This window comes from Carassius carassius, chromosome 17, assembly GCF_963082965.1.
Source record: "Carassius carassius chromosome 17, fCarCar2.1, whole genome shotgun sequence".
NCBI classification, from domain to species: domain Eukaryota; kingdom Metazoa; phylum Chordata; class Actinopteri; order Cypriniformes; family Cyprinidae; genus Carassius; species Carassius carassius.
This window is the reverse complement of record NC_081771.1, coordinates 16,965,635-16,981,431: the sequence shown is the minus strand read 5'-3', so window position 1 is coordinate 16,981,431 and position 15,797 is coordinate 16,965,635. Positions and strand designations below refer to the sequence as shown.

Below are 15,797 nucleotides of genomic sequence, written 5' to 3'. Positions count from 1 at the left end.
CGAGGTGTCCTTGAGCAAGACACCTTACCCCAGTTGCTCCCGACAAGCTGGATGGCGCCTTGATTGGCTGACACCGCAGTCGGTGTATGAATGAGTGTGTGAATGGGTGAATGTGAGGCAAATTGTAAAGTGCTTTGGATGGCCATGTGGTCTGTTGAAAGCGCTATATAAATGCAGTCCATTTACCATTTACCATATTAAACCCATACTGCGATTGGATCTCTCGTCTCCTGCGTTTCACTGTGTCTCTGACCGTAACACTCAGCTCTTCAGTGGTGACTAGGTGTCCTTATCTGCTCTTTTGTGCCATAAAAATGTTATACTTATCACAATCAAACTGAATCACACACAGAAAGGGCAATCCTCTGTACTGCAGACATCCATGATGTTTTCCTAAGATCCCACTGATCTGTGGACCCCTATAGATCCGGCAGCGCCCCACAGGGAGCTACAGCTGAGGAGACCAGGGGCCATCCGGATGAAAGCAGACACAAAACGCCTCCGTAAAATGAATCTGGATTACTTGGCATAATAGTGTACATACAATTATGCAAATGGCATTGGCATTTTTTTTTTTTTTTTGCAACTGCCAGAAATTGAACAGAGGATTTTAAAAATGAAGCCTACTGTATGTTGAATTCAACAGACACACTCAAAGGGCAATTTTCAGCAATCACTGGTTTTACAAATGTAATCGACACAATCGACTGCACTCTTATTGCAATAAAAGCACCAGTGGAGAATGAATTAGCTTTCTATGACAGAAGGCACTTTCATTCTGTCAGTGTTCAAGTAATCTCACCAATGCAGATGTGAGGTGGCCTGAGCTAATGCATCATTTTATCTTACAGTAATGTTGGCAACCCATCTCTGCATTTAAATTCTATGTGGTGATTGGTTGAGAATTTCAAATAACACAAATATTCTAGTAACAGCATTCAGCAAATCAAAGGGTCTGTTGTGTTATTTATTCAGAATTATTTGCTGACTATTATGTTTTTCATGTAGGATTTTTATTCCTACAATATTAAGTTATTAGCAGAATGTTGAATACCAAAAATAACAAACTACTTAATATTTTTATACCTTATAATTTGTTCATATGGCTTGTGTGTACATACACACACACACACACACACATATTTGAATGAATTGAAAAAATGAGACAAAAATGTTTAGAATAAGAGATTTAGGCAACAAAAATTACAATCTACAGGATAAAAGTATAAAAAATATATTAAGATTTCATTATCATTGAAGTGTCATTAAGTTTTTAAAAATAAATCTTAAGGGATCATTAGATAATGGCAAAAGTTTAAATAAATGTAAAAATAAGGGAAATAAACATTCAGAATTGTTGTTAATATACAATATTGGCCAATTCTGTGTAATATAGACTAACAGTGAAATACTTTATATTGGCAGATAACAACTATGGTACAGTGAACAGACATAAATTTAACTCATTATTCACTGAAATTCATTGTCAGAGATTTTCTTTTTTAATACATGCATTGTTTTCTGAATTTATAGTCGGGAGCCACACTCTGTAGTATGTGTATATAATATATCATAAAGAGAGGCAGGTCCCAGAACAGAGTGATCATGTATAGCAGTTATTACCATCATCAAACTGACAGGCAGAACGTAACGGCTGTCTGTTTTAATTAGACAGCATCTTCTGATTCTCAGGATGATATCTAGAACGCCTTTAGATTTGCCATGCACAAAAACAGCCACATTTCCACTCAATTTCAGCATCTGATTTCATTTTGTTCTTACATAATATTTTCCTTCTGTCATAACAGGCAACAATTGGAATCGACTTCCTGTCAAAAACCATGTATTTGGAGGACAGAACGGTAGGCAGTCTATCATGTTCTAATGCAGCAGTAAATCAAATGAATTTGTCTGTTTTCTATTCCATGTCAAAAGAGAAGAGTTTTAATGAAACCATATTGAATCTCCAAAGCTATTTTATTATACTAGCTGTATTTCTGACAGTTTTAGTATATGACTGGAAGCTCATGCATCAAGAAAATAGATCGTATTCTCTAGAGATTTCTGGAGTTTATAACCCAGAAATGATTCCATGACCTTCAGCAGAGCAGTTTACTGTGGTTTTATAATGTCATATTGATCCAGCTCTTAGCTCGGCTCTGCATGTGTTTATGTAATTGTGTCTGTATGTGTTTGAGAGGCTGAATAATTTGACTGTGCAGTTGGGGGTGTCTGACTTGCAGGTTCGGTTGCAGTTATGGGACACGGCAGGCCAGGAACGTTTCAGGAGCCTCATTCCGAGCTATATAAGAGACTCCACCGTTGCTGTGGTGGTGTATGACATCACAAGTGAGCATAACACACACAATTTAATGATCAAACCTCCTTTAGCTCTGAAATACATTACCAAGAGCCAAAAAATCAAAGCAAGTTAACATGATTAGAGCTGCCCGATTTGTCAATTTGAGATGTGATCGGTGATTATTTTCTGTCTGTAAAGTGTGTCACAGGTCTAGCCTTGTTTAACACTACAACCAGATAGATTCAACCCCAAAAATGTAAGAAGCAGCTATAGTTTATTTTTATTATATAGATCATTTTTCAAAAAGGTGACAGTTTTATTGTTCGTAGGCACCACTGTGACTTTTAGAGACAGAGTTGGCAGTGCACACAGCTCTGCTGGTAACAGAAAACACAAAGCTTGATTTTATAGGTAAAGCAGCCAAAGTCAGTTTCACCTTGAAGCAGAATTAGGTTCACTGGTGTCAGGCTGCACATATACAGGGATAAATGCCATAATAAAACCTTATTGAATATTTCAATAATATGACAATAGCACACAGTGGAGCACCATAGCTGCAATATATTCACTGCATTTTGTAAAGATAAGAAATTATATAAGGTCAACTACCATATACATTTAATAATAATAATAATAAAAAATCTCAAAAAAAATAAAAATAATAAAACAATTATAATAATATATTAATATTAATAATATTCAGGTGAACTTAAAAAATACTTAATAATATTCAGCTGGGTACATGTGGACCAGGTCGGCACACAAATAATTTTTCATACATTAAGCCAATATTAATAATTTATTTTTAACACATACAGCCAATATTAATAGAAGAATCCAAAGTCTAGATTATTTCAGTTTTTGCCCAACAAAGTAATTACCACCTTCTGTTTTTGTTTTTCTTTGTATAGATGTGAATTCTTTCCAGCAAACTTCCAAATGGATCGATGATGTGAGAACGGAGAGAGGAAGTGATGTCATCATCATGCTGGTGGGCAATAAAACAGATCTGGCAGATAAGAGGCGAGTTGTCTCACTCTCGATCTTTCTCACACACTTTTATTATTAAGCTGCTTAACACGGCTATTTCACTCACCAGTGTGTGAATCAAACCTGACAGTCTCATTAAAGAGATTCTCTGAAAAAGGAAAAGGAAGCCTTATTCTCACTTTAGATTTCTGGGGAACGCAGGATGACGGAAATTTTGAGAACAAACCCTATATTTGTGTGAAAGATAAGAGATAAAGGAAGCACTGCAAAAATAACACATTGTTTAGGGAATGTTTGCCCTAAAATGATCTCTCCCTGTGAGTCAAGCTTTACTACACTAACTAGTATTTACTTACAATTAAGTTTTAAAATTAACAATGTACTTTTCCCCCAACCTGTTACAATATAGTGAGGCAAATTGCTACATTACTGTTAAATATGTGTGCACATGGCTGAGAAAGTTGAGGTAATATTCAATATAATGTATATTGTGTTGGGAAGTATAATTATTTTTAGTGTATTCATTCGTTTGGATGGTTAATTTAAATTAACTTAAAAAATTGTCACCAATCCAGCTGAGTTTCTTCATTTAAGATTTTACGCTGTTCATCATGAAATATATTCACTACTGTGCAAAAGTGTGGGGTCAGCAAGATTTATTTAATACTTCTATTCAACGAGGATGCGTTAAATTGATCAAAAGTTACAGTAAAGACATTTATGTTTCAAATAATGCTCTTCGTTTGAACTTTGTATTAATCTTGAAAGAATCCTGGAAAAAAGTAACCGTTTTTACAAAAATAAGTAGCATAACACTTTCAATGTTATAAAATTTATAAAATATAAAATAAAATTTCAATGTTAAATATTTCACTATAGCTAACCGATCAGAAAAACGTCTCATCAAACAAATTAAACTTGTAAGAAATGGGCATTTCATGCTTCACATACTCACTCCTTCAGAGACGTGGGAGCTCAGGGATAAATTCAACTCTAATACAAATTTTGTCTCTCTCTCTCTTCTGTCGTTTTCCTCTCTCTAACTGTGTGTCCCAGAGGGAGGTCAATGTTTTCTTCTCTTTTTTTCAATAATAACTTGCCTCTATAGTTTTCATCCTCCATTGCACCTCCTGAGCAAAGAGCAGGTTATCCATACTAATTCACAGCTCTCAGTCTTAAGAGACTTTGAAACAACAGAACAAATTATTAGAAGCAAGAGCAGTTATGGCAATAAACCTGAGAACTTGATTGTTTATCTGTTTGCAGATACCACTTGGTTTGACAATTTGTTATCTAATGCAATTAATTTTGCCCATTGTAATTGTGACTTAGTAGGTGTACACATAGCTTTTGTGGAGACTCTTATGCTCATCAAGGATGCCTTTGTTTGAAACAGTAGTATTGTGAATAAAATTACTAAATGTAATTTATTCCTGGAATGGCAAAGCTGAATTTCCAAGAAGCCATTACTCTAGTCTTCAGGTCACTATATCGGAAATCCTTCAGAAACCATTCTAATTTACAAATTTGGTGTTTAAGTAAACTTAAAGCATTGCAATTGACTGTACATGTATTTATATGATTTAGAACAATTTGCACTTCTAGTTAGAGCCTAACTAATTTGATCCTGTCATTGTATATGTACTTAAAGTTTAATCTAATTGCATCTGTTGTCATATGAGGAATTTGCATAATAATGCATGTAGTCAAGAGTGGATTTATTTAAAGATTAAATGTTTCACTTTGTAATGCATATGTTTCGCAATGTATTTTTTGTTCATGGTGTCAGAGAGTAAACATGACACTTTATCAGGAATTTCATTTTTCAAAGAAACACTTGATTGTTTGTAATAAGTTACCATGGTGATAAATAGCCCATGCTGAGAATAGAGCTGAACTCTTTGTGTTTTAATATTAGCGTTATGCAGGATTTGTTTCCCTGACGACTGTGAAGGAACGTGGCAGGTGGAGGTGGCTGCAGGAACAGAGTAACAGGCTGATAATGGAGGCAGTTACAGTAGTTCTGTGCTAACACGAAACACCCATCAACTCGAATTATCTCAGTCTGTACATTTAGTTCATTTTGTAAATTGAGTTTAGCATGGTTTGTTTGACATGTCATTGCCTATCAAGAATTAGGTTAATTTGGTTCAAAGGTGGCATTAGTTTTTTTTTATGCAACATCAGTGTACCGTTTCGTCTTGAGTTCTCTGATAGGCAGCTATTGTCCAGCCCAATCACAGTGTCTCTCACTGCTCTCTAACACAGACTGAGACAGTCTGCACAGCCTGTTTCTGAGCTACCAAACAACTAAAAATCTTTATCAGTGATTTGTGCCCATATTTGTTTTTGTTTTTAGACCTTAAGACTTATTCTTTCTATAGACATTTTGGTAACACTTTAGTATAGGGACCAATTCTCACTGTCAACAAGTTGCTTATTAGCATACCTATTATTAACATATTGGCTGTTTATTAGCACTTATAAAGCACATATTCTGCTTGATCATATTCTACATCCCTAATCCTACCCAATACCTAAACTTAACAACTACCTTACTTCCTATTAATAAGCAGCAAATTAGGAGTTTATTGAGGCAAAAGTCATAGTTAATGGTTTGTTAATATCGAGAATGGTACCTTAAAATAATGTGTGACCAAAATGTTTAATATAAAGAAATGATAAGGCATAAAATAAATAGTATTTAAGATTTTGCACGATTTCTTCGTCACTAATCAAATGTAGGCAAATGTGTCATGATCATATGATCTTTTTTGTAAAAGATCAGATTTTCCTTCCACTGAAGCAGAATAGAATAGAAAATAATAGAATAGAATATAATACATAAAGATAAAATAATATAAAAAAATGTATCTGTAAGTTTAAAAAAAAAAAAAAATTTAGCAGGATGATCACAGTAAATATCTTTACATTGTTGTTAACAAAAATATTAAAATAAATGTTTTCATTTTGAACTTTCTATTAATGAAATCACTTTTCACCTGTGACAATATAAATAGTTAATTGAGCACAAAATCAACATGTTAGAATGATTTCTGAAGGATCACGTGACACTGAGCACTAGGGTAGTGATTGATGAAAGAACAATTTTATCAAAAAATATAGTTTTTATTATTTCATAGATTTGCATTGTGTAAAAATATTATAGAAAGCCCAGGAATAAATGGGTAAAATATATTAAAATGGAAGAAAAGTATTTTAAACGGTGATGTTATTTTCCAATGTTTCTGTTTTAATAAATTTTTTGCAGAAGAGATTTAAAAAACATTAAAATTTTTCACCCACCCTTAATTTCTAATGACATTAATGAAATAACAATCTTATAAAGCTGTGAGTTTAGACTGTCTCGTGATTTTAGACACTCCTTCTGTTGTAACATAGTTGAATATTGCCTGTTGATTCAAATGAGAGTAGATTTAGGCTGTTTGACAACAGTCGATAAGACTGGCTTTAGAGCAATAGATGATACTGAATTAGTTGTTGTGAAGACAGACTCTGTGGGATTTGTACAACGGTGGCACGATGCCCTGGGGAGGATTAAAGTGTTTGTGCCCAGCAGAAAGTACCATGTAGTTTTTGTGCAAGAGGAAGTGAAAGGTTAAGCAGCACCTGGCATATTGGACAGTAGTTCTGTTAAATATGAACCTAATGACATTAGACATACTGTACTACTACTGGTGACAATGTTCTGTAAGCTTCACATGCACCTTATCATGTGGTATTAGTAGTGTTCTATAGATGCTCTTTGCCAACTGCTCCTGTTGTGACTAGATCTGCAATCGTGATTGGACAACTGAGGCAGCAGTTATATGATTGGAGGAGGATCCTCTGTCACAGTGTAGTCTGTGAGTATCTCTGTGCACAGGAAAGATATTAAAAACCTTGGGTCAGACTGTTGCCATGGCACCCAGTAGTAAGTCAGGAGTGAGCAACCTGTCAGAACATTTGCTGCGTTATGTGTGTATAAATAATTTATAGAATTTTTTTATTTACATACAATATATGCACACATATCACTTACACACACTGTACATCACATACTGTATTTAGTATATGTATATAATGAATTAATTCTGGAAATTAGTTTTATTTTTGACAATAAATGAAATGCTATGACAAAATAGGAAATAGTTTAGACTGCACAATTTCTAGGTCACTAATCAAATATAAAAAAGTTAGTGTTGACCATGTTAACAACAAAAAGTTAGATTTGCTTATTTGCAATTAATATGTAAATTGTAATATAATTGAATGTAATAAACTAAAGCATATATTACGTGAATTTTCTTTTTATCAAATTAGGCAAAACAGAGTTTTTGACAGAATTGAGGATAGGTATATACAGTGTATGTACACATACAGTACATATATACATACACTCACTGACCACTTTATTAGGTACACCTGTTCAATTGCTTGGTAACACAAATTTCTAATCAGCTAATCACATGGCAGCAACTAAATGTGGTGAAGACGACTTGCTGAAGTTCAAACCGAACATCAGAATGGGGAAGAAAGGGGATTTAAGTGACTTTGAACATGGAATGGTTGTTGGTGCAAGACGGGCTGATCTGAGTATTTCAAAAACTGCTGATCTACTGGGATTTTCACACACAACTATCTCTAGGGTTTACAGAGAATGGTCAAAAAAAGAGAAAATATCCAGTGAGCGGCAGTTGTGTGGACAAAAATGCCTTGTTGATGTCAGAGGTCAGAGGAGAATGGACAGACTGGTTAGAGATGATAGAAAGGTGACAGTAACTCAAATGACCAGTTGTTACAATAAAGGTATGCAGAAAGCACAACACATCGAACCCTGAAGCAGATGGGCTACAGCAGCAGAAGACCACACCGGGTGCCGCTACTGTCAGCTAAGAACAGGAAACAGGAAACTACAATTCACATAGGGCTCACCAGAGTTGGACAATAGAAGATTGGAAAAACGTTGCCTGGTCTGATGAGTCTCAATTTCTGCTGTGACATTCAGATGGAAGGGTCAGAATTTGGCATAAAAAACATGAAAGCATGGATCCATCACACTGGTGGTGGTGTAATGGTGTGGGGGATATTTTCTTGGCAAACTTTGGGCCCCTTAGTACCAATTGAGCATCGTTTAAACGGCCTACCTGAGTATTGTTGCTGACCTTGTGCATCCCTTTATGACTACAGTGTACCCATCTTCTGATGGCCACTTCCAGCCGAATAATGCACCATGTCACAAAGCTCAAATCATCTCAGACTGGTTTCTTGAACAAGAAAATGAGTTCACTTTACTCAAATGGCCTCCACAGTCACCAGATCTCAATCCACTAGAGCAGCTTAGGGATGTGGTGGAACAGGAGATTCGCATCATGGATGTGCAGCTGTAAAGTCTGCAGCAACTGTGTGATACTATCATGTCAATATGGACCAAAATCTCTGAGGAATGTTTCAAACACCTTGATCAATCTATGCCACAATGAATTAAGGCAGTTCTGAAGGCAAAAGGGGGTCCAACCCCGAAACTAGCAATAATAAAGTGGCCAGTGAGTGTATATATATATATATATATATATATATATATATATATATATATATATATATACATATATACAGTACTGTGCAAAAGTCTTGTGTGTGTATATATATATATATATATATATACACATATATATATATATATGTATATGTAAGGGATAATGTACATCCAGCCGGTTGTTATCTCAGAATAAACCCAGAAAGGGTGATTAGGCTTGTATCAGCCAGAAGGGGTTTATTCTGAGATAACAACGGGCTGGATGTACATTATCCCGCCTATTACACGGGTAAAAAGATTAGTTTTTACCGTATATGATGAAATTAATGCTAAAGCCTTCCATTGTAAGACACGTTGGTTAAGTGTTTTCAGTCACAAGATGGCACCAGACAGTCAATGATAGCAGAGTGTCTCATTGAGCATATAAGTAGTAACGGTCAAGATAACTCGTAGTACCTGGATGAGCAGTGTGTTATTCAGTTTGGCCATTGTTATCTGGGAATAACATACCACTGGATGGTGTGAGTGACCAATCAGAATCAAGTATTCCACAGAGCCGTGTAATTACTTCTCGCACTGGCCGGACTAGTCTTATGGTGACGGTGAGGAACTCCCTTCTGAGGAACCAACCTCCGAGGGCTCCTCCTTCTGCCGACACTTTGCAGCCAGTGGGGCTGCTGAGAGAACAGGCTGGACCCTTCTTTGGGTTACCACTTGTATCTTTCAGTCCTCCCCCTGACGATTGGATGTCGATCGCTGCATCTGAGGGTGAGCCAGACCTTTCTGGAGAGGATGAGACTCTATTTTTAAATGCCCCCATGTCTTAGACCAACATCTTTGACGACGCAGTAGAGAACATTGCCCAGCAGTTCTCCGCCGCACAGAGGCTATCAAACAAATCCTGCCCCGGCATTCAGTTGCTGCCTCCACTTGGCAGATGAGCTGGAGAATGGAGACTCCATCCCCAGATGCTCCAGCTGATTTGACCGAGACCGGGGGAACGCTCAGCACGGACGCATTGGCACATAGCTGTCCACAGGGCCTTTCGCAAATATGCGTTTCCCCCAGTGAGCCTCAGGGAGGACGTGGAGCAGGTCCTCCTCGTGGTGCCTTCCTGGCCCACTCGGACTAGGTTCCCGGAACTGATGCTCCTCTTGACAGCACCTCCTTGGCAGATTCCTCTGAGGGAGGATCTACTGACTCAGAAATGGTGCACCCTGTGGCACTCGCTTCCAGACCTTCATGTCTGGTCCCTGGGTAGGACGCGGACGTTCTAGGTGACTTACCCCGAGAGGTAGTTGACACCATCATTTTGGCCAAAGCACTGTCTACAAGACATTCTTATGCCTGGAAGTGGAACCTGTTCGTTGAGTGGTGTTTTTCTCACTGATAAGACCCTGCAGAAATGTCTGATCAGAATCATGCTGTCCTTTCTGCAGCAGGGGTTGGAGCGAAGGCTGTCTGTCTGAAGTCGGTAGGGAAACATGACCTGATCATCATGTTCCTTAGGGGGGCGAGAAGACTAAATACTCCACAACCTTCCTCTATACCCTCTTGGGACCTGTCTCTAGTGCTCAGAGCACTACAGCAGAGTCCATTTGAGCTTTTGCAAACAGTAAAGCTGAAGTTTCTGTCAATGAAAACTCTTCTGCTGCTTGCATTGGCCTCCATCAAGAGGGTAGGGTACCTGCACACATTTTTATTTGAGTATTCTTGCCTAGAATTTGGGCCGACTAACTCCCAGGTAATCCTGAGGCTCCTGCCAGGCTATGTGTCCAAGGTTTTCACTACTCCCTTGACCCAGCCCTAGCTTTGATTTGTCCCGCCAAAGCATTGAGATGCTACGTAGACAGGACGCAAAGCTTCAGGACCTCAGACCAGCTATTTGTCTGTCACAGAGGTCAGGAAAAGGGGAATGTCATCTCTAAGCAGAGAATGGCCCACTGGATTGTGGATGCTATCACCCTGGCTTATCGGGCACAGGGTGTGCCCTGCCGGTTCAGGTTGCGAGCTCACTCCATATCGTAGACCCTGTCAAGTTCCTCTGTCCCATATGTAGAGACCTAAGTGGATCCCATATGTGTAAAATCCACAGCATAGCCTAAGAGCTTGTGTTCCCCCGGCAGACTTCCAGATTTTCCAAGAAGGTTACAATCACCTCTAATCTTCCATATGTGCCTAATGGTTGTTCATATGTGTAAGTGCTTCCAAAACCTCTTTCGGGAAGGATAGGGCTTCCGCAATGTTTCTGTCCCAGGTGGTACAGGTATGTTTTCTGAGTGAGTAGTGCCATAGCAGCAGTAGCTGGTCTTCTTGTGGTAAGCCCTGGCCTACGCAAAAAAGAAGGAGTGCAGGAGGCTTCCACAGGTCACTGGAAGGGGCAGTGTCCCTTTTGTAGGGATCCCAAATAGTCAGTTATCTAATGTGACGTCGAGAGTGACTGACTGAAAGGGAACGTCTCTGTTACGTATTGTAGCCCTCGCTCCCTGAAAGAGGGAATGGAGACGTCACGTCCTGTCGCTTTAGCTTCTGTACCACCACCTGACCACCTGAGTGGTCAGGTGACGGGCTTGGCTCCTCAGCGAAAATCTGAATATACACTGCACATGCTGTCTACTTTTACTCATGCTGTGATCAGTTTACACTGTGGATTGGTCCCTCTAAGTGAGATTCCAATTCATCGTCATCTAACCTAATGTCTCCATTCCCTCCTTTAGGGAACGAGGGTTACAATGTGTAACTCAGACATTTCCTATTTTAATATATTTTAAAATATAATTTATTTATGTGACGCAGCATTTCATTTTTATCAGCAATTACTCTAGTCTCCAGAGTCACATGATCCTTCAGAAATCATTCTAATATGCTGATTTATTATCAGTGTTGAAAGTTGAGTTGTTTATATTTTTTGGAACCTGTGATACGTTTTTCTTCGGCTCTTTTATGAACATGAAATTTTGAAGTAGAAAGTCTGAAAGAGTGTTTTCTTTAAAATAATATTCCAATAATCTTTGTTTTATTTACTTCAAATTTATTTTTACAGTGCATACTACATAGCTATATTTAAAAACAATAGAAGTCAATAGAATGTCTCCATTAGCTAAGTGTGTGTGTGTGTTTGTGCGCGTGTGTAACAAATGTTAGAGACTATTTTTAAAACAAAACATCTTATATACTTTAAGGCTGTAATATTATTGTAATAACAGATTTAAAGTCAGTCTGGGTGTAATGCATGAATTTCTGTCCAGAGGATGCTTGTTTTCTCAAAGAAACAGATGGTACTGTTCTCTTCCAGACACCCTACTTGATGTCAGCTGAGATTACCTACCCTTGAGCCAATACCAAACGAAAAGAGACATGTTCAGCCCAACCTAGTACTGTACATCAATTTAAAGTGTCAAACAAAATCAATTTACTATACACTTGAAAAAATGTTGTTGCATGGGTTTTGACAGCCTGCAGGACATTAATCAACAATTTCAAGGTCAAGATAACTGTATGTACAAACAGCAGTGAATGCTTTTTCGCCATTTTGTAAAGTTTGTAATAAAAAGGAATGAGTTAGTGAAGAATTGAGGACTCCTGAATGTAATAACAACAACTTTTTGAACAACTCGGTGACACATGCATGCTAAACCTGTGTGTGCTGTTTCTGTAAGCCTAAGATAGCACCGGTTAAAACATTTATGACCGGAAGATTCAGAGTAGGCAGAAAATTTAGGCTGACAAGACATTCTGCTCCATCAGCATTTGTAACTTGTGCTACACGTCCTCTTCTTAATCCCATCTTTCTTTTTGTGAGATGAATATCAAAATATTTAGCTTGTGGCTACTGAGGGACTTCAAAAGCACTGTCATCAGCCAGAGACAGACTTCAGGGTCAGGTTTGGAGTCCTTGCATTGGTTTTCCGAATTCACTTACTTTATTTAGATGTAAAAAAAAAATGGTGTCTCTTATATTTTAGCAGTTTTTCTGCTGTCACTCTTTGCCTTCCCTGAGGGTTTTGATTGAAAAATCAAAAACATATATGCATGGATATGTTTGGAGGGACTTTGATCATGAAACACAAGCGCATCAAACCACATCTTATGTTCATATCCATCAAGTTCTTTAATTGCCACAGTAGCTTTGAAGAAAGAAAACTACCTCCATAGTTCTGCCTTGGATGAATAGAGGACTGCATCTCTGAAGATAAATGCATCCAAATGTACAGTACTAAAGTTCTGGGACGATTTTGTGCGCATCATTTCCAAGTACCATTTAAAGGGTTGCTTTCGCACCGACAGTGTGTACTAGGGCATGATGTAATCCGGTCGGCAGTGATGCCATTTGAGCGCGGCGTTCAACAACGTTAACAACAGGAGGATGGAGGACGCTGTGATCAGAGCGGTGTCTTTGTTGTGTCTCGCGGGTTTCAAAATAATGGACATGGAACGTCGACATATAAGTAAAGCGATTGAAAGAACGAAAAAAAAGGGGGACTAAGAATCTCCGATGAGAACTGGCAGTGCTAAATTTGCTAGAAGTGTCGTCCGTTCATCTATCATTGTTCAACATACTTGCAAAAAATAAACTGACACAAAATATACAGTTTTTTATATAATGGCGGGTGAGGACGTTTTCAAATGCGTCTGTCCAATAAATGTATACTTACATCATGTATACTTACGTGCTGGTTAGACTCTGCTCCAGAGTAGGAGCTAACTTGGTTCTGAAAAAGGCAGTCTGGTACTAAAATCGCACCTAGTTCGGGCGGTGTGAAAACGACCAAAAGTGGGTAGTTCCACAAATAGTTCTGGTACTATGAAAAGGTTCCAGCTGTGCGAAAGGCCCTCATGTTATCTCTGAGACAGAAGTGAGTCAAGGTCCTTATCCTTAATGATCAAACTGCTATAGCTGGTAATATAAGAAATGACTGAGTAATGGATAGCATAAACAGAAGGCATATTGACACTTGTTCTGTGCATTAATGAGAAAAGAGTTAAAACTTTCTCATTGTGTCACATTCAGTTATGAAGTAATTCCCAATATTAAGATTAGGGTTCAACAAATATCAGTTGTCATGTGGTTGTTTCTTCAACTATTACCTAAATACTGTTTGTAGTCTAATCCAGTATAGTCTTGTAAAGCAGATATAGTTATTTATGGTTCATTTTAAATCCTGTAACTGTTCTTCTAATTTAATAAAAATAATAAAATAACATTTTTATTTATTTGTGTATATATTCATGATTTGGTTTGGTTTTAATTATGTCTCATTATGACTTTTCTAATTTAACACAAAAATGACTTAAAATTATCTTTTGGGGTAATTTCTCAGCCAAAGTTGACATGCAATTAATGAATTAATTGCCACATTGTGTCATTAATAATATAATATATACTGCATGTAAGAATCAACTATTTAAAACCATATTTGTTTAAAGTACCATTTTTGAAAGTATCTTATGCTAACCAAGGCTGCACTTTTATCCTAAATTCAATAAAAAAATACTCAACTATTCAGTGTCACACAGTTCTTTAGAAATCAATCTAATATGCAGATTTGGTGCATCTAATGTGCTGATTTCTTTCTTTAAAAAAGGGTTTTCAGGATGAATAGAAAGAACATGATTTATTAAACATTTTGTAACATTAACATATTTACTGTTAAGTTTAATGTATCAAAAAAGAGGTATTAATTCTAAAATAAGTAAATAAATGAATACATAAATAAAAATCAATCAATCAAACAAAAAATCAATCAATCAATCTTACTGTCCTAAACGTTTGAATGGTAGTGTGTTTCACTGCATATTGCATATATTTATATAATTTTTAAAGGGGAACAGAAATTGAATGGAAAAGCATAAAGCATTTAAAAAAACACTGCATAGACAGTCAATAAAGGTTTTTTTTTCTTTACCTAAAAACTAAATTTAGGTAGAATTAGATTTTATCTATTTTTTACAATTCAAATGTAATGTGCAGCAGGGTTATGCAAATGATAAGATGTTTTTTAGTTTTATAATTTACAGTACTTAAATTTAATTTTATTTAGAGTGTGTTTCAATCAAATTATGTAATTTAGTTCAGTATCACAGAAATTATATCAATAGCAAGTCTTGGGGCCACAACTGGCACCATTTACAGAGAATGAGCTGTATACTTTAAGACGCAGCGAGCCAAGAATGCAATTCATGAGTTAAGTAAACTCACAAATGCCTCTGAGCTCCTGTCTGTGAGGAGAACAAAAGAGTTTGGGTGGTTACATCACGGCTGTCCCAGCAGACAGAGCTCAGTGGTTTAAAACAGCATGTCCTATTCACGTCCCACTGCTCTGAGATACAGCTAGTCTCCTCTTCAGCCTACTAATTTCTCTCAGCGCCCTCCCAAACTCTGTCACATTTATACATAAACAAGCTCCATAGTCACAGACATAGATTAATGCCACAAGTGTGTCATACAAATGAGGCTTAATGAATGAGCCTTCCCTTTGTGCAATTAATTAGTTTCAACATCAATTAATTAGAGTTAGCAGAGATGAGGGTGGGGAGGCAATGACTGATGCCATTGTCTCAGTCTCAGTCTCAGCCTGTGCAGTCTGATAATACTCCAGCCATAATCTGTGACCCACTAACCACTTTATCAAAAAACACATTTCCATTATTGCTGTTTTCATTTATCTTGTTGGGCTACTGTGAAGGCTGGGCAGTTTGTGATAGTGGTCACCATTACTGACAGAATGATTATTCATGTGTAGTCCTGGTAATGTGGTCTCTCTTTGCCATTATTCTTAATGGAATCCCTCCTGCCAAGACCAGTATTCAGTAGCTGCTCACCAGCATGTGTTGTGTTTTTGATGTTGGTATGCTTGTCTCTTGACCAAGGAGGTCTGGAAAAAGTATTCTTCAGCCCATTGCCATTCATCTAAATGTCTGTTGCTGGTGCACAAAATCTGAGATAAAATCTGCAATCTTTTTGAACCA

General features: G+C 37.2%; 1 protein-coding gene across 3 annotated transcripts in view; it reads left to right on the top strand.

The window, feature by feature from the left end:
• The window catches only part of LOC132161232 (ras-related protein Rab-6B-like), a 103,640-nt gene that overhangs the window by 70,249 nt on the left and 17,594 nt on the right, over window positions 1-15,797 (top strand). For 2 of the 3 annotated variants that reach the window (XM_059571151.1, XM_059571149.1), the window contains exons 3-5: window positions 1,809-1,862; window positions 2,244-2,349; window positions 3,214-3,325. In XM_059571151.1, coding sequence (XP_059427134.1) covers window positions 1,809-1,862; window positions 2,244-2,349; window positions 3,214-3,325 — 272 coding nt within the window. Of the gene's footprint in view, window positions 1-1,808; window positions 1,863-2,222; window positions 2,350-3,213; window positions 3,326-15,797 lie in introns of all 3 variants that reach the window. The other variant, XM_059571150.1, reaches the window with a different exon arrangement.